The sequence below is a fragment of the Cyrtonyx montezumae genome, unplaced genomic scaffold (assembly GCF_038088225.1).
Source record: "Cyrtonyx montezumae isolate F1298 unplaced genomic scaffold, pur_monq_1.0 scaffold_6, whole genome shotgun sequence".
Lineage (NCBI taxonomy): Eukaryota > Metazoa > Chordata > Aves > Galliformes > Odontophoridae > Cyrtonyx > Cyrtonyx montezumae.
The window spans coordinates 6,435,561-6,463,457 of NW_027072067.1; the positions used below are offsets into that span (position 1 = coordinate 6,435,561).

At 38.1% G+C, this 27,897-nt stretch overlaps 1 protein-coding gene across 1 annotated transcript; it reads left to right on the top strand.

The window, feature by feature from the left end:
- Window positions 1-27,757, top strand: DCP1A (decapping mRNA 1A). Its single transcript, XM_065749811.1, has 10 exons — window positions 1-141; window positions 1,071-1,111; window positions 2,578-2,705; window positions 11,036-11,102; window positions 15,021-15,159; window positions 18,783-18,902; window positions 23,480-24,232; window positions 25,227-25,292; window positions 25,683-25,901; window positions 27,376-27,757. Exons 1-10 carry the CDS (start codon window positions 7-9, stop codon window positions 27,454-27,456), a joined length of 1,749 nt encoding a protein of 582 aa, XP_065605883.1. The 5' UTR covers window positions 1-6; the 3' UTR covers window positions 27,457-27,757.
- The last annotated feature ends 140 nt before the right edge of the window (window positions 27,758-27,897 follow it).

The window sequence follows — 27,897 nt, forward strand, 5'->3', positions numbered from 1 at the left end:
GCCAAGATGGAGGCGGCGAGCAGAGCCGGGCAGGAGATCAGCTTGGCGGCCCTCAAGCAGCACGACCCGTACATCACCAGCATCGCCGACGTGACCGGGCAGGTAGCGCTCTACAGCTTCAGCCCGAAGGCCAACGAGTGGGTAAGTGGGGAGCGGCGGCTCGGCTCTCCCGGCCGCGGTGGGGCCGGCGCTCCCTGCGGCCGCGCTCGCAGCTCCGCGAGCTCCGGTTTGGGGTTTAGGGCCTTCCCCAGGGACGTTTCGGCTCAGGAGGTGTTTTTGCCTGAAGAGAGCCGTGCGCGTCCTGGTTCGTGCTGGAGCTGAGGCGGGGAGGGGTTGCTGCCGTTGGGCGGGTGTGGCGGATGTTGTTGCTCGCAGCCTTATTTCAGCAACAGAGAGCTTTGAAAAACAGCGTTCGTCGTTGTGTTAAGCATAGCTTTGGCCTGAGCTGTTTTTCCTTCCTGGTTTGGGTCTGGGTGTCCGTACGGCAGGGGTGAGGCACCTTTGGAGATCTTGCTTAATGAAGAAGCCCGGCCCAGGGTCAGAGCATAACTGTGCTCTGTCCCTCCAGCCGCGCTCACCGCTGCTGTTTCATCACAGATGTTGTGCGTGGTCCTGGAGCCGTGTGTGGCTCTCAGCACTAGGGACCTGCACGTGTGTGGTAAACTTAGAAATGTAAAGTATGAAGCAGCTGAGGTACGTAGCTGTGTCATCCTGTTGTTGTCTGCCAGTTCTGTAGTTATTTAAGTAACAGATGTGGAAAAACAACCTGTGTGCTGTGTGCAGATAGCAGCCATGTTTGAAAATAAGGAGCTGTGAGCAGGGCATTGAGCACTGACTGGTCGGGCTGAGTATATGCTGTATATCACATCGGTAAGTTGACAGCATGAAGTCTCCTGGAAGTGGATTTACCTTCCCTAGTTTTATTAAGGAAAAGCCAGGTTGTTGCTGAAGAGGAGAGATGGCAAACTTTTGTGCCGAGATAACGATATTGTAAATGATATCTGTAATTGAAGCATTATACACAAGCTGGCAAGTACATTCCTTAAACATGCCTAACTTTTTTTTTGTAGGAGAAGACTGACATAGAAGGTACCTTGTTTGTGTACGAAAGGTAAGGATTATTTTGATGTCTTTTTTCTGCTCTAAGAAAACAAGCCTCAGATGGCTGCATGCACAGCTTTCGTAGATTTATTGCTTACAGTAACATGCTTTTCTAGCTATTAACATGTGTATCTGTATTTTGAAAGGACTAAACTCAGTGCAAAGGCAAATAGCCTTGTTAAAATATTGTTGCTGACGAATCATCACTAAGTGCTTCATGTGTATCCGCACAAAATCCTAGTTTATCAAACTTCATTTGTTAGTGCAGTTCTATTTCATAACGAGTTTGTTAAATGCTGAGAAATCTGGTTTTTTAACACATGTAAGGCTGATCATGAGAAGAGTATAGAGGACGTATTAAATAATTTCTCATTGCTTTATTTCATATCCTGTCTAGTTATGTAAATGGATGATGTTAGTTAAGTCACTTGGGGGCCTCCTGATTTCATCATCAGATCGGAAAGAAATTCCCAGTTACTTGGGTTGAAGAAAAGGAGTGGAAGGGAATTGTTTTTTTCCAGAAGCATTGCATAAAAATTAATAAAGGATTTGCTTAAGTTCCAAGTTTGACAGTAGCATAAGGAAAAACAATCAAACTAAAAAGTAAAGAGAATTTTCCTGTGACTAGCTGATTATTTCACGAAAGCTCTGTTAGGAGCACTGAAGACAACCTTGTGATGGTAAAGACTGTTTGCCTCCTCCATAGCAGCTCTTGGCAGATTTTGTTGTTTGTCATTCAGTAAATATGACCACATTGCTATAAAAATCTTTATACTTAACACTTAATTATGTCTGATTTTTACCCTAGTATCTTTAGTTTTCTTAACTAGTTATTTTTATTAGACATGAGTGATGTAAAACAAATTCCCCAGTGGCCTTCATCATGCTGCTGTGTTCATCATGTAGCTGTGTATGGGCACAGCTAAGTATGGCGTTCATGAAGCCAGAAGAAGTAGACTTAAAGCAAACTCTTTTGAACTACTATTGCTTGCTTGCTTGATGTTCTCTTTTTCTACCATGTCTAGCAAACATGTAGGTATTAAAAATTGTTTCATTAAGTAATACAGTTGTAATTATTTCAGTGGCTACTTTGAAGACAACAGGTGAAGTCCTTATTTTCAGTGTTTCCCTTTAGGAAAATATTTTTTGCTTCTAGTTCTCCTCTGTGTAAATTTCCTGTTTTTTAAACTAACAACTTGTTTATTGTCATACCTATTTACAGTAAGGTAGAAGTTTCTGAGTGGTGTGATTTACTTTTTTCCTTCTCTAACCAAAGATTAAAAAGCCTTAAGGCTGTTTCAATTATGAAATGTATTGAATACACTTGAACTTTAATCCTGGCTTAATTTTTGGTGAGATTTTTGTTTGGTTTTGGGCAGTGTTTTCTTTTTTTTAAGGATTAATTTATAACTGATTCAGAAAACTGTGTGTTGTTCACGGTCTTAATCCTCACTTTCATTTTAATTGAAACAATAGGTCTGCTTCTCCTTACCATGTTTTTACAATAGTGAATCGACTGAACATGCACAACCTAGTTGAACCAGTGAATAAAGACTTGGAGTTTCAGCTTCACGAACCTTTTCTTCTCTACAGAAATGCTAGCTGTGAGTATAAGTTCCCTTAATCCATATGACCTTGATATTCTGTTTTATAAACTAGACTTCCTATTGCTGTGGTGTGTTTCAAGCATTGTATAATGGGCCAGATTTCAATGGAGCGTGTGATGTTTTCTGCCCACATAAGTAGTGGTGCAATGCATTATGTTGATCACTTGCTTTCAGTAAAAATGAGTTAGGCTATCAAAGTTCAATGTTGTTATTCTCATATTTTTAAGTAATGGTCTCACTGATTTTATCTAAACATGCACAGTGCTAAAGCTTTTTTAAAGAATACTGAAGATTGGTAATCTTCTTGGTGATGAATGTTATCAGGTAGTGCTGAGGGCTTCAAAAGCCCTCACACCGCCCTGTGTGCTGCGTTCCAGTTAGGCACACAGTAAAAATCCTTTTATTCCAAAAAGCTCAATCTAGAATTATTTTCAAGAGAAAATGAAGGCATGTATGAAGTTGAAGTTCTACTCCACAGAGTGGAGAGCATTCATGATATAAAACTATAATTTTGTATTCTTGATTTAAGTTCCTGAAATTAGTTTGCTGTCTGTTCACAGGTTCTTATGGAATTACTTGGAGAACTTGTATTCTGTCAGGATAAATTTCTTCCTTAACACAGTCTCTTCTGCTTATCATCTAATGTCCCTTTGAATTACAAATAGGAATGCTGTTTTGGCCATGCTTCAGTGTACCAAAGAGAAGAGTCAAATGTTAATCCCATCTTGTCCTTCTCCTCTGCTTTGGAAAGCCTGTAGGATCTGTGAGAAGTAGAATAGTTTCCATTTTGTTAACAAATAACTGATTAAGGTTGGAGGTCTCTGTTTTTCATAAGTTTAGAAGTCCTTCACCTGTAACTGTCAGAGGAAAAAGTCAAAACTTGTCAGTAAATTGAAAGGTTTGGGAGATTAGGGAAGAAAATGATCATCAAGAAATTGGAGGGGAGGGGAATAGTATGTGGACTTGGATATTTAAGCATGTCATTTGTTTTGGAAGGTGGTGGTAGGTGCAGAATTGCTGATGAGAAAATAATTAAGGATATGAGATTGAGGACATGGAGGAGGTGGGAAGTTGCTGATTCGTTTGTTGGTTGGAACTGCTCATAATATAAGGAAGTAGGAACTGCTGTGGAATTACCATGATGTATGCTAGTAGGAGTAATGAGAGCAGTCAGAGAAGGCAGGCTCTGTGTGAGTTCATTTGAAGCCCCTAAAGCTTATTATGTTCTTTTCTGTCATTAAGAGCCCTCATTTTCCTATGGGATGCTATTGTGTAAGATCTGTGGGAGGCATATAGGAGTTAGGATAAAGATGATGTACTTTCCTATGTCATATAAGGAAGGAAGGAATTTAGACAAAGGTGTACCAGAAGAAGGACAGGCTTTATACTGGAAATAATTAGCGAGTATCTTTGTTCCTCTCATTTTTGCCATTGCTGTTACTCTGGCTGAAAGACATTGGTCAGAAACAATCTATTATTTCATCACTGTTCTGTCTCCCAGAAGGAATGTAGTTGTGTCTAGAGCTGGTCGACACTCATTGCAAGAAGAAGTTGTTAGCTGTAAGTAGTATTTTGTTAGTTATTTCCCTGAATACCACAGTGGGCAGCTGATTATTTTATGTGCTCTGCCATGTTTGGCTTGTTAAAGAACAAACTTGAAAGAGAACAGAAAACTATACCTAAACTTTTTATTCCTTATTATTTCAGTGCTGCTAACTTTATTATATTCTGCATTTAGTTACTGAGTTTGGGATTTTCTTCCCTCAATGCAATTGCCCCAATTGCTTCACCTCCATCCATTTAATTCATTATGAAAAAAATGGGTTGATATAATGGAAATGTTCAGTGTTAAATACATTTTCCTCTTTCTACATAGTATTTCAGAAACTTAAAGCAGGCAATAATGCCATCTCCAGAACTTGTTTGTATTTACAAACTTCGTGTGTATGTTCTAGCTTATGGGTAAGTGAGGCAATTGCTGTTGAAGATCTCTTTGTGAAAAAAACTATGTGCTGCCTGCTGACATGAAAAGCCTGTATGTGTTTTCTGACTAATTCAAAGACAATGACTAATTCTAAGACAATAGTGCAGTGCAAATTGCTGAGGGCTTTGTGCTCTGTAATGTAAGAATTTAATGTGAAGGTCTTCTGTGATCTTTTAATGACTGAGAGGATGGACTGCTAGGTTGGACAAGATAAAAATACCTCTTAGACGGAGTGTTGGCAATAACCTCATTTCTCATAGGCTTTTTTCTCTATCCTTGACCATGAATCTAAGTTGTCCTGGCGCAGTTGCTTGACTATTGAACTGACAGTTGTTTCCTTGGCTTGCCAGTTAAGACTATCTGATTTAAAACTGCAAAATCACATTAGTTCATACATGCTTGTCTCTGCCAAACAGCAGTATATTTAGGTTGTACTGGGATCAATGGCAGATCATTTGTTATGCTTCCCCAGGGCATGGTACAAATAAAAGATGATCAAAGCAACGTTGTGCTACCATGTGTTTGAGAAAGGTTCTATGTCAACAATACTTATAAGTGATGATGATACTACTGTTTATTAAACTTCACACTTTCGTTAGCTCTGGGATTTTGCCTTAACAGAATTTGCCATTATGTATACCTGTTCAGGCCTCCAGCACTTCTTAAGAGGCATGAGAGCTGTCCTGAGGATGCTGGGTAGATGACAGGCAGCCATCTATGCAGAGCTGCTGACAAGCTTTAAAAGAAATTTTGCATACCATACATAAGCATTATATTTATTTGGCTGGAGGCCCTAAGAATGATCTGTCTGTCGTGCTAGATGATAATGTTGGTGGCTTTTACCATTGTTTAATAGTTGGATTTGTTCAAATTATACAGTAATCTAAAAATCCCATTGTATACACAAAACATAAGACTAAAATTTGCTACGCTGAAATTTGAGGCTCTTTATCTAATTACATGAAGGACTTTTCAAGTTCTTAAAATACTCTAAGAACAGTTGAGAGAATTGTATTATTCCAGTGGAAAGGAGGTCTGCCTTCTCTTTGATGGTTGATTTGTTGGGGTGAGGAGTTTTTCGTGGCTATGCGACTACCAGAATAGATAGAGTGATAGAATATCTTTCTTGTAACTGTTGTCTGTTGGGTTCTCTTAATACTTGAAGCCTAATGTTTTTGCCTAAAAACAGTATTTTTAGACAAGCTACGTGTACTTTTTAAGCAGCATTATAAACACCTTTTCAATTTGTGCTTTTTATTCATTGCTGTGATGTCCTAAAGCAAAGATGAAGTAATGCAGTAAATGAGGAGCTGTTAAACATTATACCAGTTACCGTGGTAAAAGAAAGCATTCTACTTCTATTGTTAGACAGGATAAGGAAGCTAACATCTCGTAATAAGAATGAATCAAGCAAGAAATGCAGTAACATTCTTTTTTGGTAATATAACAGATACTTGCACTTAGAATTCTTCTCAAAAGTTAGACCTCTTTAGTTTGTTTCATACTTGACATGTTATTTTTGCTTAATCTGCAGTGTATTGCTGTGCATGTTTGAACCTTGACTAGCTTTCTGTCTGGATGCATGCATGTTCTTCAGGGTGTTCAGAGCATATGTCCATAAAGCCCTGAATCCCAGTGATGTATTTTTTCACCAACCTAATTGTGTTTCCTCTTGCTGGTATTTTGTGAAAAAGTATTTTCAACTCTGTGCTAAGAAATGCATATGGTTCTGTGATTAAAATAGTAATAGCCCAACCTGAAAGTCCTGTACTTTTAATCTGTAACGTGGGTATTTGGAGCACAGTCACTATTGTGCAGCAGTATTTTTGTAAAAGTTCTAAACTATCTACTTGCAAGCTTTATTATTTAGAAGATAATGACCAACTTACCTCTAAATTTCTGCAAGAAGTATTCTTCTAAGTCCTTCTCTTTTATAACTCTCCCTTTGTATTGGTGGTGTTGATCCTGATTAAAAGGCTTTTTAATCCATGGTAGTTCTCTTGGATGGTTGAGTGGATTTATTTCCATGGTCCTGAAAAGGCAGATGCCAAACGTAAAACTTAAGTATTAAAATAAATGGTCATTGTTTGATTGATTGTTTTTCTTTTCTTGCTTCGTACTCCTTGTCCAAGGGAGTGATGTTTAGTGAAACAAAAGTAATGGATGTTGTGAGATTTATACTGGTAACTGTACAATGTGGGTGCTAAGGACTGTCCTCTGGGGCTCTTGTATTGTCATTAATTAAACTTGTTTTTAGAACAGTGAAACCAAAATGAGTTGTTTTCTTTCAAGTGGCTTTAAAAACTCTGAAAGTGCTTCTGATTGGTTTCAAATCAGGGAGTCTGTACTATTAAGGAAAGTCTCTTAATATCTCCTCCCTCTTTCTCAGCTGGCAGTATTTGGCACATAACATATCTCTGACTCCTGAAGCTGAATGGCTCTCCAGCAGGCGCATTAACTCAGTGGTTCAGTCAGATAAGAAAGGAGCCTGTTCTTGATACCTTTACAGCAGAAGAAGCAATGCGAGTAGGGGGAGGGGGGAAATATTGAAAGCTGTTAAACAGTGCTAAAAATATTCTGTTTGACCTGAAAGATGGCATTCTAACTGGAAGGGGTTTTTGGCCATAGTTCAGCATCCCACAGTAGTAGTCCTTCTCATTCCATGCTCTGCTTTGTCAAATTGCAGTTTCTGAATCCTGGATGTTGTTTGCCACCTGCTGAATTACCCCAGTGCAACTGCTTTGTGGGGTTGTGCTTTGAACTGCATTTGTGAAATGTCCCTAGGTATTCAAAACAATAAGCATGGGAGGGACTTCAAAATGATTTCTACTGATTTATAAATCTATGTTAAAGGCTAACATTAAAATTAAGGAAAATAAAAGTAGTGGATGAGGAATGTCAGTGAGGAAAAGATTAGAGCAGAGTGTCTGGGGGGACTTGACATTTCAGCTAATCCTGCTACTGAAAGAAGTATGAGCTTGGAGAGAGAGATTAATTATGTGCATTTGTCTTTAACTGTATTTGAAGTGTAAAATGGTGCCTATATCAGTTTTTTGTATGAGAATGAGATAATTAAGTTATTTCCATTATTATATTTTAGGATGGATTTCAAAATATGATCCTTTCTTTACAGAGTTTGACTTTTCCTGCTTTAGACATTGTATAGTATGTAAAATGGAGCTGTTAAATATTTTCTCTCTTTCCATCAGCTCTTCCAACTAGTTATGGTAACTGTTTAAAATGTACAATCTTTTTGGATGATATGAAGCAGTATCTGCACAAATGGCTAACCTGCCTAAGGCAAGAAAGTGGTAGTGTCTGCAATCTCTCGAATTGGCACTCCTAACAAATCCCATATACTTCTCTTTTGACATAGTATTCTCAGGCAACATTCTTATGAACATTTCAACAATCTTGCCTTCCTGTGCAGCCCTGAGCATCTTGTTTCTGTCCTCTCTCTTGTGCCAGATGGCATGGTTGTCAAGCTGATGTGCAAACATCAAGGAACTGCTCTGGATGAAAATGTACCCAACTGACATAAGGGAGAGGGTGTATTAAGGTGGAATGATCTACAGCAAAGTTGTGAGTGTGTGGTTACGCTGTATCTTCCCACTAATTCAAAAGGAAACCTGCATGTGTGAGAGCCTTAGTTATGTTCCCAGGGCATGGCACTGTGTTATCCCTGCTCTGAGTTAGCTCTAGTAGCTGGACAGCATTGGAACAGCAGTCTGACTGTTTCATGAAGTATAGAAGAAGCCAACATGAGAAGTTGGGTATTACATGTGTAGATAGTACTCGAGTTGCTATTATTAATAAAAGTGGCGTAAATAACTTGTCTGGATACCTGATGTCTTGAGAATAATTTAGATAAACAGTTCTCCACTAATATTATTGTCTGGTTTGGCTTTGATATGAGTTACTCATGGCTTCATGTGTGTGTTAGTGTAATGTCAATATCTTTCAGTTGGATTCACAGTAGTGATTACAGATTGTCTCTACTTGATTACTGAAGATGCTGCCTAGCACTGAACATAGTAGGAGTGTTGAAGTAGATGGGAAATTGAGTCAGAGTAGAGGTTGGATGAAACTGGTAAAGAGCTGTTGTAGAAGGATGTGCCATGAGACGTTGAATGTTCATCTGATGTTTATGCTGGATCTAGTAATCCAGATTAGGATCTAGGAGAAGAATTGGTCAATGCTGAATCTAATACAAGGATGCTTATAGCTGAAGTTGCATCAAATATATCAAGCAGTTGTCGCAAAGCGCTGTGGAATATCTGGGGCAAGAGAGCTGAACTGATGGTACAAATGAGTCCTCTTTGTAAAAGAGGAAAGTAAGCACTTCAGTCTGTGGGACTCTGTTTGACGTAATGCTCAGGTTCACTTGTTTGTAATTTGCTTTAGATCTTCATAATATTGTTAGTGTTCCGTGGTGACTCCTTGCAATTATTTGCCAGTACTGTGAAATGTCTGGGGAGAAGGGAATGGTGCTCTGTAGACAGAGCCAAGGTTTGAATCTACTTCAGAACAGTGTACCACTCATCATTTGTCCCATTAAGATATCATTTTAGGTTCCTTATCTTTACTTCTTCAGCAAGTATGCTTTTGAAGAAGCTTTCTTCTTTTAGTAGTTTGTCTGGTAATGGAGTCAGGGAAGGTAAAGGGCTTTGCTTTAGTGTTAAAGTATACTTTGACTAAAGAAATAGCTCAAACTGAAGTGCTTCCAGATTTCAATGTGATAGACAACCAGTTGTATTAAGGTCAATTTTCGTAGATGTTTCATATACATTGTCTACATGTGTGAAATGCTTTTTATTTGGCTTATGTGGTTTTCTAGAATAGACTGCTTTAAATTGTGTTGTATTGAATTATTTCCTTTTGACTAGAAGAGCTTTGTTGTGCTTTTATCACTCGTTATAGAACTTAGAAACAAACTCTGAAATGAATATAGTTGTTTAGAAGAACAATAAGCAGTTTCACAAACTAAAGCTCTACTTTCTTTCAAGATGTAATTGTGGAAAGCAGGTATGGGCACAACTGTTTTAGTCTGATCCAGTAAGGCTAGGATGACTAGAAGTTCTGGAATTTTTGCTAAATAATCAGTTTTTGCTGTGACTTGAAGTAATCTGGAATGGGCTTTGGATGAGACTTGGAGTTGAGGGTGGAGGGAGTTGTCTTTTAAAAAAGTCTTGAAATGCCAAAATGCCGTTTACATCTGGTTACAAAAAGCAGTATATTATTTTTTAACTCATTCCTTTTCTTTGCTGATTTTGATGTAATAAAAATATTTGCATGAACAGCAATGTAAAGGTGACTTATAAAAGGCTAAAATTAACTTTCTCAGGTGTGAAAATACTCCAGTGGCAACATGTAAAGTGTCTAATTGCCTTTTGAGATATTTGCACACTTTTCATTAGTAAATTTCATAAGTGAAGCAAGATCTGGATTAACTAGCTTTGTGGATTGAATCAAATACGGTTCTGCAGATTTGTTGTGTTGGCTCAGCTGTGGGGGCAATATGGAGATGAGGCTGTGTGAGGGTAAAAATGACATCTTTACAATGCAGTTGCTGATGAAATAAACAGCATGTGGCACTGCTGACCATGTTTCTCACTCTGAGACTTTCAGCTGAATGGTCAAGGCCTAACTTGGCCAACTTTTCAGGAGTTTTGCTTAACCTGAAAGCCAGGTTGAGCTTGGTACTTTGCTGAGCTAGAGACCTTTGCCCTCACTGTTTTGTCATTGCTGCCTTTAATGAGTAGAGTTCAATATGCATGTAGTTTTAAGCTGCTCCATGAATGTAAGTGTGATTGGAGCTCTGCTACTGCTTCCTTCCTATACTGTTACTCCTTAGAAAAATAATTTAGAGCAACTTCTGGAGAGCTCTGACTCGATTGCTGTGCTGTAACTCAAACTTGAATGTGCTTGTTGAACTTCAAAAGCTGACAAATTTAAAAATGAGTGTTCAGAAAAAAAAAAACCAGAAACACGTGGATGTTCCTTAGCCTAGTTTAGTGATTAAAATCTGTCATTCTAAGTAGATGTTTGCAGCTGTAGTAAGGAGGCATGTTACGTCATTTTCTTGACATTTTTATTTGTGATCAAACATGAACATTTTGTAATGCATCCATTTAAAGTTTTACATTGTGTATGTGTTTGCTTACATGCTATTTATAAGCACTTTAAATGCTATTTGATCATGCAGAGGACATTTGAGTTCATACTGTTGTTAATTCGTATGTTGCACAGCCAATGGGCTGTTGGGTTTTTTTGCTTCCTTCCTACTGATTTATTTATTTACCAACTGTTGTCTTACAGTGCCTTTTCTTTTTCTTTTTTCAAGTGTCAATTTACAGTATCTGGTTTTATGACAAGAATGACTGTCACCGAATAGCAAAACTCATGGCTAAGTAAGTACTACTGATTTGTTACTCTGTAATCCTTCTACGTAATTCAAACACTGTGTATTATCTTCTACTTTTGTTTTGCATAGGGAGGCTTAAAAGAAAAACACTGGCAGAAAAATCCTCTGAGACAGAAAATGTAAACAAATAAGGGCTAAAATTTTCTGTGTGGTTTGCTTGGTGTTCGGACTGCTCGTTTTGTATTTTAAAGGCTTGCTCATTGTTTCTGATTAAAGTCAAGAAATTGAAGAGAAATGGGAGAAGTAGGTGAAATCTTGCAGAACAAAAACTTAGATAAGGAGTGTTGGCTGAATAGTGAAATAAAAATGTTTGTTGTTGCTAAATGTCTAAGTTATTATTCAGCATTGATTACATTTTTTCCTCTTTTTCTGGAGATAAAAGACTGTTCATAATGCTGCCATGTCCACTCTTATTTTATAGCTCCTGGCTGCAAACAGTCGATGGAGCACAGTGAGGTGATAGGTGTTGTGTTTCAGCAGTCATGACAGTGGGACACTTCTGCTGGTACCAACTTTACTAGCACAGCACACAGGTTCTTGTGCACAGCTGGCAAAAATATGTGGTTAATGGCGGTGACTGTTGAAAGACAGAATGAATTCTCAGCTACAAAACACTCTCAAATGGTGTTATTGTGCTCTTTGTATCTGTAGTTTCCATGGAAATAAATTGGAAGAGGCATTAGTTTGGCCAAAGGTGTATGTTGTCTGTGCTAGACTAAGTACTGCTAGTAATAAGTCCTTCATTACCATTTGCATTAAGTCTTCTGAAGTCTCTATACTTATCAGTATAGAGAATGCCTAAATACTCCTGTGTGTTGCTGTAGGAGTAATAAAATAATTTGAGGAAGCCATTTTTGTACACTGAGAGAGGTATTCAGCATTTCCCTGCATGGTAGCAGACCCCACTTTACCTTAGTTCAGCATATTTTTGAGTAACTTCTGAAAATATTAATTTTGTTTAATTGTTTTTCTAACAAGCAGTGGAATTTTGGATAGCAGCTGTTAGTACAGTTGATTTAGGTGGGATTTGTTGTATCACTTATCAGAAAATGTACTAGCTTCTGGGCACCTCAGATTCAAAAACATAACCATAAAAGGTTTCAAGGATATTTGCATTCTTTTTCCTGCTGTTTAAGTTGACCTTAATGTGCCAGATTGAGTTAACAAGATTGCCAGCCTTCCATTTAAATTTCAGTGGCTTATCTTTCAAAAGAAAAGTAAATTGCTCTTCATAGGCTTTGTAATCACTGAGCTTCATTTCTCACGTTCTCTCTCTTCTTGTCTTCCACCCATACTCTTCTGTGAGGTTGTGCCAGGTATTTTTTTCAGTGCTATAACTGCAGATATTCTTGAGCAAACTGTCACAACCTCTACTGTGTCCCTGAAGCAATGTGTGCCTCTTTTGCTATCTGATATAATGGAAAGAAACAGCAGGCCTTGCTTAAAGAAGTCTTAATCCTGACTGCATACAGAGCATACTCAGTGTACAGCCTGGCATTAGTGGAAGCTTTTTCTTTTGATGTTCTTCCCCAGCAAAGGTATTTCTGAGCTTTAGAAAATTCTAGAATACTTAGAGTGAAAGAAATTTATAGGAGTGTTCGGACCACTTCAGAAGGAATTAATTTGGGTCAAGTTGAAATAACAGTTAGTGAAGGGTAAGCTTTCTAAAAGGCATAGGCATAAAGCAGTGTTTTTCCTCAAATTGGCCAGAATTCAAGTCTTTGTGAAACTTTATTGCATTCTGACATGTAAGTTTTAATATTTTAATATTGAGGTTAGTCTGTGGACTTAACATAACCTTTTTCATCCATCTGACCTAAACTGTTTTCTGAGATACTCTTCCACTTTTGGCTTGTTGCTTGGATCTCAGAGTTCTGAGGGTACACTGTTCCATGTTTTACCCCCATCACCATCTGAATGTAACGTGCACATGGCAAGAAGTGGAGAAGAGCTATTTATGTTCATCTACATGAGGAGATAACTTGTTGTTAATTTAAAAAAAGTTTGAAAAAGGTCAGTAGCACCTCATAATGGACAGAAGAAAACAATTGTGAAGTGCTCTTTGGAAATATTACCGAAATGCTTCTGTGAAATTGATACTTGTTGAAATATTTTTCTTTTATACCAGCTAGTACTGTTTCAATGGAAAGATGTTTTGTTAAAAGCTTTTGGACCAACTAGGAAGGAAAGGAGAGTCTGAAGCAGTGAGCCTTCACTTCTCATGCAAGGCAGAACATGCATGAGTTCAGCTGTCCAGAATTTGCCCTTCAACTGAATTATTTATTTTTCCTGATGCAGCCATGCTGACACTTAAATCTCAGCAAAGTATTCTGCTTCTTTCATCTTGCCTTTTCTCATCCCTAGTTTTGGATTTACATTTAGACAAGTCCCAAGTCAGGACTGTATGACCATGTGGGGTGCTAGAATAAAATGTACTCCGATGGTGTCACCATAGAAACGTTCATACAGTATTGAGCTGCTTCAGCCAAACCAGCACATGTTGCAGTTCTTAGAAATTGTCTGACAGAGTAGATTGGCCCCCAGATTCTGAGTTAGGTTTGCAGGTTAGTGCTTGCATACAAACAGAAAGCTGTACTGAATGATGTAAATCTGGTTAAATAAGCAGCTTGTACAATTAGAAGTTTTGAAACTAGTTTTCCTGGGCAGTACTAAATTAAGTCTATGGCCTGTTTTTAATCTAATCTTTCTTCAAATAAACACAGCTGAACTCTGCTGAAGAGTTTTGGCTGCTAGAAGACTCGGAGGATCTACAGACTTGTGCTGTTTTTTTCTTAGGAATGGTAGTGTAGAGGTACATACAAACATCTATTTACTCAACAGTCTATACATTCCAGAGTTACTCCTGAATCCTAGCTGACCGGAGGCTCGAATGATTGATGCTTTCTGTGATTGCTGTGATGGCACCTCTCGGCTCCCCCGTCAGCTCTGCAGCATGAGAGTTTAAGCGATGTGCCAGCTCCAGAGCTCTGCCCTGCTTTCAGTGCTTGTTTTTTCTCTTAACATATTTGATTAATGCAGGCTTAAAAAAGAGGGGATTACAGGCTGGTGTGTGTTTATTTCAGGAAGATAAGCGTTAGTGCATTGCATAGCCATGTGTATCTTGTGAACTGCGTATGGATTAGGAGTAGAAATGTATGTTGCTTTTACTTTCATTAATGAAATGCGCAAGGTATGCATCTTCCTTGTTGTGTACCTTAATCATTTTTTAACAAGTTTTCTTAGTCTTAAGGCAGTAGGGGTAGTGAAGAAGTAGTGAATGAACCACAGGTGTCAAAGACCAGAGGAAGAAGTATATTGTTGTAAGCCTACAGGAACTGGATTTATTGCTAGACAGCTGGAGAAGAAAATGGTTTGCTCTTCTTTCTGAAGCTCTTAGTCGGGGAGGAAGGGGTAGCTTGCTCTAAGCTTCTTTCCAGACTGACTCCAGAGACATCTGGTATGAGCCAGCTCTCTCCTTCCCCTGAGTGTTTTGTTTTCTAATGGTAGGCCTTGTCCTAAATTAGAACTGGTTTGTAATCGATTCTGTTGAGTAACGTGACTTGGTACAGCTAAACATGGAAACGCTGCGTGTTAAGAAGTAGGGAATAAGAGAAATCTATTTTACTCACTGTTATAATAATGTGCTCTTTATACAATGCTTTGGTGTCTACATATTTTATTGCAAAAATGTTTAAACACAACAGTTTTACAGAAGTGTTTACTGCAGGCAAATATTGACTTATAGACCAGCGCTGTATTTGTAACTTTGGCCAACTATGTGTTTTCATTTAAGCAGAACAAAATGTGTTTATAATGCTGTGAGTTATAGTTTTCTTCACTGTTTTCTACGAGTTGTTCATTCAAGATAAAGTTTTGAAAACCCATTTCTCCTTTCCTGTTACAGAGTGGTAGAACAAGAAGCTCAGAGATCGCAACAAGTTTCCCAGGACAGAAAAAGTCCCAGCAGAACAAACAACTGCAGTGAAAGCAGACCCATTGACATCCTGGAAATGCTTAGTAAAGCCAAGGTTGAATACGAACGAGTAAGGAAATGTATTTATTTTCTTGCATTATGAACAAATAAAAACACAGCTTCCCCTTCTGAGTAAGGGGGTTAAGGCCTCATATAAAGTCTGCTGGAATGCTTCCCTTGTGACTTCTGAGAGAGCAGTGTTAGAAAAGTATTCTTGTATACTAAATTGTACTGTATAGTACACTGTCACCCAAGATTGCAAAGCAGCACATAATTTATTTGGCCTGTAGTTTGGTATATTGGAATTGCTGCCTCCTGGAGAAAAAGCACTGTTTTAAGAACAGATACCTGGGGAAGCAAATGCAACAAACATCTATTTTTTTCTCTAAAATAGATGCAAATGTTCCATGGTGTCATTGTTCATCTACTGTCATGTCTTGAGATCAGTCATGATGAAAATGTGAACATGTGTAACACTGTAGAAGAGTAGATGACTGTGTCTGTTTTTGTGATCCTGAAGATCCACTTCTGTGAATTTCCCTCAATAGTAGCTGACACTTCTGTTTTTTCCTCTGTACTGAAAATTACTGGAGGTTTGCTATTGTTCTTGTCATAATCAGCAGCATTCACTGAGTTGCATAGCAAATTGCTTTAGCCTTAAATAAGAAAAGAAGCCCAAAAGCTGTGCTCTATTCTATGTCTGCAATACAAGCAGAGATGTACAGTGACGTACAAGGAAGGGGTTATATGGGGAGAAATTCGTAGCTTTAGTAGGCAACTTAGCCAGTTTTTTAATAATTTTTTTGTTGGTTGGCAAGCCTGTTATAGGAAGTATAATGTATCCAGCTGTGTTTGGTTTGAAGAGGAAGCGTTCTCTGCCATTCTTCAGTAGCCTTGTTGTCAGACTGCTACCTTGTTCCCTTCCTCACTATGCTATACTGGGAAAAGGTCTCACTAATTCTGTTATGCACTTGGAAATGTAACTTGATAGACCCATTCTACAAAGATTTCTAATTCTGTAAGAAAAATGTCTCAAGGAGTAGCAAAAAAAAAAAGCAAATTGTACCCAACAATATCAGTATTTTTAGTTGTGAAAAAAAAATCTAGTGGAAAAGGGCTGAGATTTAAGTCAGTGCACATTTACATTCTATAAAGCATATTTTCATTACTGTAGATGAGGTATAATATTTTCCTGCTGTTCCGTGGTGTACTGCTTTGTCCTGCCTACTGTGTCTATCCATATCACACATTATTTCAGAATGGTGGATATGGTGTCTTTTGCCAGTGTTAAATTCAGAAGTTTACATTACAGTATTAGCTCTTTTGGGAAGGAATTTGTGTAGTCCTGAGAACCATATTCATACATAGAGGATCAATGTTGCTTTTTCTGGGTTTCACACAAATTGCCCTTGAAATTCTGAAAGCATTGCTTTCTAAATATACAAGAAAATACAACAGTAATGTATAGGTACAACGTAGCAGAGATGTGGTATGGGTTCTTTTAGCTGTATTAGTAGGAGAAATGTAGAAGCACTTCAGAGCTTCGTTTCTTCTTGTGCAGTGGGGACACTTCAGAGTTTCTTCTGAGTAAATGCAAGATGTTCATAGGATTCTAGGTTGCTATAACACATTGTGGAATGAGGAGGAAAGAGAACACGTGGGCTAAGCCATGTGCAAGGCAACTTCTATTCAGTTTCTCCTGTAGAGTGGGGATAAATGAATGTGACAGACCATACACTATAGTTGGTCTGGACTAGATACTAGTTTGTGAAAATCAGTAATGATTTCAGAATGTTTTAATATAAATAAAAAAAACAAAAACCCTCCATGTCAATCGTGTTTGAGGAGAATGTGTCTTTGTATGAAAGCCAACCTTGTGAAAGTAGCAGTTTTTGTGAGAGCACAGAAGGGAGCATCAAAAGCTGAATGACTCATTATTCAGTGTTGTATCAATTGAGACAGATTTGAAGAAATGGGAGGCTTGTTTCTTATTAAAGAAAATCAATCAGGTTATTTCAGCTTCTCCTCTCTTAATTTTCTGTGTGAGAGTATTGGAAGCTTTTCACTAAAAACAGAATTCCTAAGCATAATGGGTGATGCTCTGTAGACAAGAGAAATACTGATAAATAGACTGTGGCAGCTGTCACACAGTGTGGAAATACATAGATGTAGTACATATCTGACTTTTTCCATCTCAATCTTGATTTTGCTGCCTGATGCTTTTAGAGCACCTACGTAACCAGAAAATCTTGCTATGTATGAGCTGAAAACTGAATCTGCCAAACTTAACCCCTTAACCTATTATAACTGTAGTTCTGTACAAGTTGGTAGATGAGTAGAATCGAGCAAACTTGTGGGAGGATGTTCTACTGACCACTTCAGCTGTAGCACCAAGCCTCAGGCACATTAATGCTGGAATTCCTTGTAACCAGTGTACATCGGTGTTAATGTGATTCAGTAAACAGCTTGAAGATGGCTTCTTGAGACATCCTTCCCATCTGAAATTTTTAAAAACTATTCTGTAGCACTCAGTAATTACACTTGAATTTGTATTTAGGAGCAGGAAGTACTTATCTGCATGGTACGTTCCAGATGGATCATACAGTAATCCTTGTGTGCAGCCCACATGAGATTGGCGGAGTGTCAGCATGAGAAGGGGGCAGAGAGAGTGAAAAAGAGATTTATGGAGGTCTGAGTGATTTAATCTAGGATTCCAAATCAGCTTAATCCTTCAAGTACTCGCTCCATCGAGGCCATATGTGAAAATGAATGAATTCTGAGATACTTTTTTTTAATGAAGTGAATGGATGCTTTTTATAGTGTTTGTGTGTATTTCATTCTCAGAATGGAAACATTGCAGATTATCCTCTAGTGAAGGGAAACACTGTGCTTTGTTTTGTTTCTGTAACTGTAAGGCGGTCTGTCATTTCAGGCCCAAAGAGAGTCCTGCTAATCTTTCAGCTTAGTACCTGAAAGTCAGGAAGACAGGAGTTGCATCTATGTCTGCAGACAGTTTTGATTTTGTTTATTTTTAAAACAGTAATAAAGCTCAGATTGTTTCTAACTTCTTGCTGGAAGGTTTAACCCATATTTTGGTACCGTTACAAGTGAGTGACAAGAGAAATTGTGTGTTGCACTGATGTTCAGCATGTCATAGCTTAAGGTGTAGTTCATCTTTTGGTTGCTGGACTGTTGGTTCGATGTTTGCTTTTCCACTAGTGCTTTAAATTGCAATAAATGTTGTTACTGCATTTATTAAACATGAAAGTCAACCCAATCAGTAAACTTAGTTATTTTAACTTTCTTATTCTTTTAGCCTTTTTCACTTAAAATCCAGTTGTTGTCATCTGAAAATATTTGCACATTATAAAAGTCCAGTGGAAGTAAGTCAGTGACAAGTTTTTTATCCAATCACTTTAGAATGATTTCTGAGAGATTTTTTTTCCAAGTGGCTTTTAGTGTGAGTTCTTGATTTAATGTCCACGTTAACAACCAATGGGAGAAAAGAATGTGAAAAGCCTGTCTTTATTTTCTTTATCTACTCCTTTGGAAATAAAAAGAAAAGCATTATGAACATATGCCAGATAGTGTGTATCTTGATATGATTTTATTACCTGAAACTTGGGAATTCTACAGTGTCTGTCGAAAAATCAGTGTTTTGTCTCAAAGTGTGTCTGTATTTTTTTTCCCCAGAATCAGATCAATGATTTACGCATCGTATCAAGTTCTGGTGTGCAGCAACAAGCAAATGCCACAAAGCCAGAAAGCACAGAGACTTCAGAACAAAACACTTCATTACAAGTACAAGATCAAGTAAGTTTAATTCAAACACGTGCAAGGTGCTACTCCTTTGTTTAGTACTTTGTTTTGGTACCAAAAGTGGCTGCTGCAGCATCTCACTGAATCTGTTGTGCTTCAACTTTAAAATGAATATATTTGGAAGTGTAAATTCAGTTTAAGAATGAGTTCTAGTATCTATTCTCATCTCCTGATTGTGCTTGTCTGAGCTCAGCTGGTATGACTCACCACCTCCACCCCCATTTAGATAAACTAGTGGGTTTTAAGACTGTTAGGAACCCAAATTACATTTTTTGCCCTAATGCTTAAAAACATAAGATGGTGTCCATGCTGCTGTGAATATCCAGGTGTGTTTAAATGGGTCAACTTAGATTCTGGACTATCATAAAGTCTATGCTGTCATTCCATGATAGTGTAGAGGTCTGTGCAAGATGACTGCAGAGTGATGAAGCAGACAGAAATTACCTCTGTCACACTGACAGAGTGAATATGGCATCAGTCAGTTGTACGCTGTCCTGCAGACTTCCAAACAGAATCTCAAGCCCTTGCTTTCCTGTGTCTGAGACCTGTACTGAGGGTTTGTGTCTGCTGCCTCCAAACCTGTACCTATACTCCTAGTCACTGAGATCATCAGTGAATTGTAGGTTTTTCAGATTTCATTTGTTTTAGGCTTCAACTTTGCCTTCCTTCCTTGTCAGTAAAGGGATATCTTCCAAAAAATTTTCACCAATGTCAGTAAAGGATGTAGCTTAAATCTGTGTTAATTTTATTTCATGTACAATGCTTGGATGCATTTCAGATAAATGTTAGATAAATATTTGGTTGGTATCTGTCTAGATAGTTGTAGATTCTAAAGTCTAGTGTTACCACTGTAACTAAAGATTAAGTTGCAGTTTATGAAACAATAATAATAAAAAAAACCTAGTGGTAATAACCTGTGCTTAATTTAAGTGTCTTTGAATTGTGGGAAGCTTGAAGCTTGTGGTAGAGTAGTATACTCACTGGAGTGGTTGAAATACAGGCAGCAGTAGTTCATCAATTGACTTTAATGAACTTATTTTTCTGGTAAGCATTTACAAAGAAGGGATCTGTATCTTAATACAACACTTACCATTTTACAGCCAATTTCTAGTAATTTGTGCAGCAACCGAATTCTCTGTATCAGCTGGTACCTGCTTATAGTGCCACCCAGCGGGGACAGAAAGACCAGGAGCAGTTCTCTACAGAAAATACCCCCTGAGATGATCTGGCAGTGTCTGCCTCCAGGTCCTTCCTGTAGCTTTGCTCTTATGCTTTGACTGCGGTAAACCAGTGTGTCTGAAAAAGGAAATGCCTGAAGAAAATGTGTGCAACTTGTAATTCTTGTAAACAAAATACTTAATTATTAGTAAAAGTAAATAATCTCTAGGTCAGGTTTGAATCTGAATAGCAAAGACCTGTGTAAGTGGATGGGATAGCACAGAAGGTGAAGGGAAGCTTCCTTGGGGTTGTTGGCTGATAACAAAGCCCTCCACCTTCTCAGCAGCACTTCTGATTTAGAACCAGTGCAAGTGATAGACTGACCCCTGGCAGCCAGCTCTGCTTGCTGCATGCTTGTGCTTGGGGCCTGGCAGTGGGGCTGCCTGAGGCTTTCTTTTAAGAGAAGTAATTTTCTTTTTTACTACTCTGTGTACATAATTAGCTGAAACGGATGAGCTTGCCAACCAGTAATGTAAGAAAGGAAAAGAGCAGAAAGATAAGATTCTAGTAAACTGCAATGAAGTAATTAACAAATTTACAGGACAGGTAAAGTGGCATAGTTTAATGCCTTCTCTGTTGAGCAATTTAAAAGAATAGCTGCAGAGATATTGGGGAAAAAATGGTTACTATACATGATGCTCCTGTGAAGGTGGATGGTTTCAAATACAAACAAAGATGTTTGTTCTTAATTTCATTTTTAATGAGATGAACTACTGGAAGAAGGATTAAAAAAAATATTTCAACTATAAGCATGTATTTTGATCTAATTAAAGCAGATGACCAGTGAAATTAAAAGCTGCTGTGCATATAAGTACTATGAGATCCTGAAACTCCTCCCAGAATGTCACATTTCGATGTTGATTTCATGCTAACAATGTCACAGATTTGGGAATGAAAAATCAATGTCTGTTCTGTGATATTTAGAAGTTCAATTTATGTATCTGGCAGTTAAAAAAAATATCAGTTATATCATGAAATGTTTTTGCACCAGTGGTGAGCAAAACTGAACTAGAACACTGAGATTAAATTTCTTAGTGCCAACTCTGACTGCTAATTCACGTGTCTCAATGTATCTGGAAGGATTTCTGGAGAAACTCTCTGGGTAACACTCTGTCCTATCATGTAGAATGATCGTGCTGCCCTCCTTGCAAGCCCCTGTAGAGGAGGGTCTCCATAACACAGTGATTTGATGTCACGCTTAAAATACACCTCAGCTAGAGATGAGTCAAGCAAAGGGATATGTTCTGTACCTCAGGTTGGGAATTAACTTGGTGTTTGTGAGTGTATCCATGTAAGAGGCTAATCTGACTGGGCTCAGAGCATGGTAGATAGCAATGAGTTCATAATGGGATGCTAGTCAATTCCTCATACTGAAGTGAAAAGCAGCATTTCAGATGGAATAGGCATTTTTCTCTTAATGGAATTTTTATCCTTGAAGAATGGGTCTCTACAATGATAATATTATGGAGAAAATTTACAGATAGCAGCTTCATAGGAAGCATTCCTAGCATAGGAATTAATAAGGTTTGAAAACAACAGAATGTCTTAACTGCGAGATGAGCATGTCTAATATTAAGCTAGCTAATAATAAATAACAGCAATAGCAGCACAAGTGAGTAACCTGGGCGGAAGTCAGTAAGATTTCAAGCTCAAGGCTTTGTGCTAGTAGTGCTGTACATTTGTTGATGTTGTTGTCAGTAGAATTAGAACAAGCATAGCACTGTCGTGGTGTAGTTGCTGTCCCTGTAAAATACTGTCTTTGTTTTGATGTACCATAAGAACATGCTGGAGTTATGCTGCAGGCCATGCAGTCTTCTGAACAGAAGGTTGTATTTTAGTCCAGCTGTTTTACATAACTTCTGGTCTTGTGCAACCTAAAACAAGTAGGAACAGTTTGAGATAACATTGTTAGGAGCTGTTTCTTTTCTGTGTAGAAAAGTGCGTTGGACAATTTTGGCTAAAATAACTTGGAATAAATTTTGCTTACTTTACTTGCCAGATCTACTATAGAGAATAAGGAATTAGTTCAAACTCCTTGATTACACTCCTGAAGAAAAAAAAACATTTTTTCACTGCAAAATGGTATATAGGAGCCTGTGATTCATGAGGTTGTTTTGTTGTTTTGGTTTTTTTTTTAATTCTTTCAAATGCTTCTAAAAATGTTTCAAATCTGTTAGAGGACTGTTTGAACTGTACTGTACTGCTTCTAAAATGGCTGAAATGCTTGCAGACCTGGCCAACCCTGCCTCGTTTGTTTGTTTATTTTTGGTTTGTTTTCTCATTCTTTCGATACTTCTTTGAAAGGAGAAAGTAAGAGCGAGTGACTTGGGTTATTTCTGTTACTATGTGTTACCTCAGTTGCCTTGTTAGGACTTCTGCTATTTCACCTATACTGAGAATGATCCTGTTTTTCTGAAGTTTCTCCTAAAATAAGGAAAGAAGCATTTTTCTGTTTGTTTAGCCAATATATGATTTGATAGTTAGGAGTGTGTTGTTCCGCATCATAAATTGCTCTTGAAGGGAGAAAAAATTAAACTACCAACAACATTACAGAAGTTCTTAGTGGACAGCTATTCCTCTTTGCTGACCTCGTGTTTTTTTACACAGGGAATGCTGTTTTCTCTTCCAGGAAATTTTATGTAAAATAGGTATTCAGCATGTTAGAGGAAATATTTTTTTCAGTACCTTCCATTAATGTGAATACAGAATTTAGTGACAAAACCAGCTTCAGCTTAATGTTTTATCACACTTTCAGCAGAACAGTGTAGCTATTACCTTACAATCCCCAAGTGGCTCAAAATGTTTTCCCTGAAGGCTTGCAGGAATTACCCGTCTTGAAATTTGTGAAATTACCAACATACAGTGCTACAGTTTAATTTGCTGAAGTAAAAGTGGTAGTCTGCATGGCTGTGTAGTTGCTAGAATATTATTGTTTGTTCACATTTGGAACAATTGACTTGGCTTGAATCCCATCAGGTTTAGATGGCTGCTGTCAGTTATCCAGCTTATTGTATCTTGAGTATGTCTCCTGGAATTTGGTATATTATGAAACATGGCTAATCTTGAGTTAATCAGCAGTGCCACAGTTCAACAATATTTATGTCCTAAATCCTTTGAGGCAGGGGGAGGGGCAAGATGTGATTAGTCTATATAGACCACATGTTCCTTGTAAATGAAATGGACTTTAAAATTTCTCAAAATGGAGGGCGGTTGATTTCCAAACTGCATTTAAAATCCATCTGAGCTAGCTGTTTTTCATAGCTTTTTTGAAGATGTAGTACTGACTGTGTGAGAGGCACAGTGATCTTTGTTTCCAAACTGACCCTATAAACTTCCTTCTCTGTACTCTGTAGCCATTTCAGCCAAGGCCAAAGCATCTGACTTTAGAAGAACTGTTTGGAACCTCTGTACCAAAGGAACAGCCTTTACCTCCGTATCCCAATCCAGAGAGAGTGGAGAAGTTGCAGACTGACATCTCTGCCAGAGAGCAGCAAAACTTGCTTTTGCCTTTTTCCTTTGACCAGACAGCAATAATACAACTACCACAAGGGAAATCGGAAAGTCCAAATATTAAAGCTAGTGCCAATCCTTTGAACCAGCAGGAATGTTTAACTCCTATGCTTATACCTCCAGCTTCAGCTTCCCAGCCTGATGTTTCAAGCTATTCAGTTCGTTTAAGTCCTAATCTTAATTCATCCTCAACAATGGATGCTGCCCCTGCTCAAATGCTTCCTGGCCTAAAACAAAACAACAGCATAATGCAAGTTATGCAGCAAGCTGCCAAGCAGATAACCCCACTAGTGAATCAGCCTTCTGAAGCGAACCATGCTCCACAGAATCTGATGGCTGGCCAGAGCCAGCTTATAGCACCCTTGACATCAGCAAATACTGGAACTATCTCAAGTACATCCCATACAAGTGGTGATCTTCTTCAGAAACTCAGGTTGACCCCACAGCATGACCAAATGCAACAGCAGTCTCTCACTAAGACTTCCTTAACACCAAACATCTCTGCCTCAGTTGGCCAACTAGCAACACCAGAAAGCTTCAAAGAATCGCACGGTAAATCATCAGCCCTGAACAGCAAGAAAATGCCTTCCCTGCAGGTATTCTTTGGGTTTTTGTATCCATAGAGATTTAAGCTGTATGGGCTACAAATATTTTTCCATTTGAAAATATGCTGTTATATATCAGCTTTTTGAAAATAATCAAGGAATTCTCGTGTGACTGACCAGATTGCACACCTTACAATCTGATTCTTGTCATTAGCATCTGCTAACAGTGGCAGACTTCTGTATAGAGGAATAGTTTTTTTTCAGGGTGCTGCTGTTATGAGATGTACACATTCTAAGGAATTTGCCTGTAGTGGTATCAGAAAAACACAGCTAAAATGTAGCCAGTCTCTTCTCAGATGACAGATTAATTGGTGCTGTGGGAGTTAATACTGTGGAAGTATAGCCTGTGCCTTCTTTGAAAGTACAAAATTAACAGCTTCCTGTTTTGGATAATTGTGCCTTGGATGTTTTACACCATTTCAGTATTGACCACTTCTGCTGGGGATTCCTGTAGAATACACTGAGATGTAGTTATTTATTTAGCAAAATGGAAAATAAACTGATGTGTTTTGTCTAATTTACAACCTTGGTTTCTTTTATCCTAGAATCACTTTTAAAGGACCTTCTAAACTCCTGTTTCTTATAGACAAATCTATTGCCCATGCCTCAGTATAACCCAAAGCAATAAGCTTGTTTTGAGAGACTAGGTGACAATGTTACTGCTACTCTGTGAGGCTAGTCCCTGTGGCTTTGCTCTGTAATATTTCTGTCAATTAGTGTCGCTCTGCTTTATTGTTTGCTATCTCTAGTAGTAAAGATGTTACTTTAGATTATTGTTGTGCAGTTTTTTTTCCTCCAAAGGGAGTAACTCTGTAATGCCATTATCCGAACTTGGTTTCCTCTTTTAGTTACAATCATACAGACTTAAGCCAAGATTTAATCTTTCTTGCATCTGAGTACAGTGATAATGTAAGAGTAAAAACTATTGAACAGAACGACTTACTGCTATATCTAACTGGTGAATTATGCTTTCTTTTCAAATTAGGCTGTACAACAAAACAAAGAACCAGAAGTATTTCCACAGTCCAAGACTTTACCTAAAGCAAGTCAGGTAGGTGAATAAACATGAACACATTTGGTTCATAAAATAAAATGTAAATATTGAAACTGGTAATAACTGACATCTCAAATAGTTGTGTTGCATACTCTGACAACATCTGAAGTGCTTTTATTGGTCAGAAATAATCTGTACCGAATCAAGGAAATATTTCTGTAGACCACTGTGAGTGCACTTTTCTCCTGTACAGTACAGTTTGTGGTTGACATTGAATTACTTGGTAAATCACTTTTCCTTGTGAGTAGCTGTTCTGTAGTGCCTTTCTGATTTACTGTAACAGTGGCAACAATTTTTTATTTGTTTCTGCTCATTTCTACAGCTTTTTTATAACAGCATTCATTCCTTCTGGGTGTGGTGCTTATCAACTTTCTTTTCTTTCTGCAGATTGTACCTCCACAGTTTGTTACAGCCACAACTACAGTACCTCCTTCAATCCTCTTGTCTCCTAGTGTTTTTCAGCAGTCAGCTACTAAACCTGCTGAAGTGGAAAATAAAACCAATTCTTCATCGCCTTTAACGCTTGGAACAACAGAAATTCAAACAGTACCTCCTACTGTTCTCAGTAGGTCTCAGCTTCAGGAAGCACTGATACATCTAATAAAGGTCCTGTCTGTAGAAAAGTCAATATCTGAGGGGTGGGGTTCTAAGTGCAGTAGCCGGACTTTGGTTGTGAGATGGAAGACTTGCAGGAGCAGAGCCCTGCTTCACACATCCTTCCACACACATCAGCCTGTGAACACTGAAGGAAAAAGTTACATGTGTAGAAGTTCTAGTATGAGGGATGAGGGTTGGGTTTCTCTTAAGTGTTTCTGCTTTCCTTGGGAAAGCTTTCTTGCTAGCAGTTACTTTGAACTGTTTCTAATCTTTAACGTGACTGTGTGTATTTGAAACGGAAGTTACAGAAAGTTATAGTTGTGCCATTCCTACTACTAAAAAGTTCAGTTGAAATCTGTAATGTTGGGAGTAGCTATGCAGCGAGATCTGTGATGTTATAGGTAGCAAGTAGAAGATTCTGTGGATGGCAGCTATTCTGTGTTAGTTCAGGATTCTCTAGTTTTCTCTGTGCTGACGGTACTTGGTCTTGCACTTAAAATGCAGGTCTAAAGTAGAAAGTCGTGTCTTCCCAGTGGGAAAAAAAAGTTATCGCTAAAATTGCCAATACCAAACCCCAACATCATCTAAAATACTCAATTTATATATTTTTTGTTTTGCATATCACTGTGTTTTTCCTTTAAAAATACAAAACTAGCTTACTTGTGAGTCATGCAACTGAATTCAGTTGCCAGAAGACCTCCCTATTCTCATTAGAGATTCTCAGCTTAATTGTCTGAAGAATGTCACTGTGGTGACTTCAGAGAGCTGACTGGAATATTTGTGTTTCTCATCTTCTTTTTACATACAGAGACAGCTGTACATAGGCAGCAGTCAGTGTACCCCCACAGCACAGGAGTACTTGCAGAGTGCTCCAGGCAGAACACACACATTCGCTGTGTAGATTTTTGTAAAAAGAGTACTACATCTTCAGCCTAGATAATTACAGGCTATCTGGAGGAGTGCGACTTCAGTGTCTCTAAATGCTGTCTGTAGACTAAACAGTTCTGCTTCCCAGTAATTCTTTGACACAGGAATTTCTAAGTAACACAGGCTGATTTTGCAGGCAGAGCTAACTCAGGTAATTTTTGAATTCTACAGACTTTATTTGGCTGTCTGTATAATGGATATATAATGGGATTTACTGTCTTAAGTTTTTTGTACTCTTCTCAAAGAAAGTGTACTTCGTCGGAGAAGGTGAAATTATGTAGCCAGGGCTGACCTTGTGGCTGTTGGTTTTTTGTTGTTTTTTTCATCTGAGTATCCAGTGTGCTTAGTAATCACTTTAGCTGCCTTCACAGTTTCATAGTTCAAAGTCTGTGTGTTGTCCATACAGCGCTGCCTTTTGTACAGATAGGCAGACAATTCCCTTACCTTAACCCTCAGATAGATAGCGGTGTACTAGGAATCTTTATGCACAACTTAAACAGTTAAATTATTTTTTTTACGCCTTTTTACTAATGTTTCTGATGTTTTTTCCCTGCAGAACGATTCCCGTTTTCTCAGCACTATTCATGAAGTCTACTTGCAAGTCATAACCAAGAATACAGACAACATTAAGCTATAATTGAAGCTAAATCTACTTAAAATATTACCACTTTAGAAATAGTTATGCCTCATGTATAAAACTAATATTTTTTTAAAAGAATATTTAGTTTTCAATGTCTTGAATTTAAACCCATTAGGGAAGACTATTCCTTAAATATTTTTTAAGAAATAATGTTCTCAGAAATGATTTTAGTTTTCACTGTGATCATCACCAGCAGACCTTTCTTTTTACTGGGGGAGGGGATTTAATTTGCATATGAACTTTCATTAGCATTAGTGACCATGCAGATGTTTGCTCTGGCTTTTGTTCCTAGCTATATTCACCTAAACTAGCAAACATGTAGTATAGTACAGCACAGCAAGACTCAGTTGTGGGAGCCTAGTTCCAGTTGTAAGAGAGATGAATGCCTTGTGATGAAGGTGGCAGTTGTGGGGAAGAGAGGGATTTGGAAGCCATGCC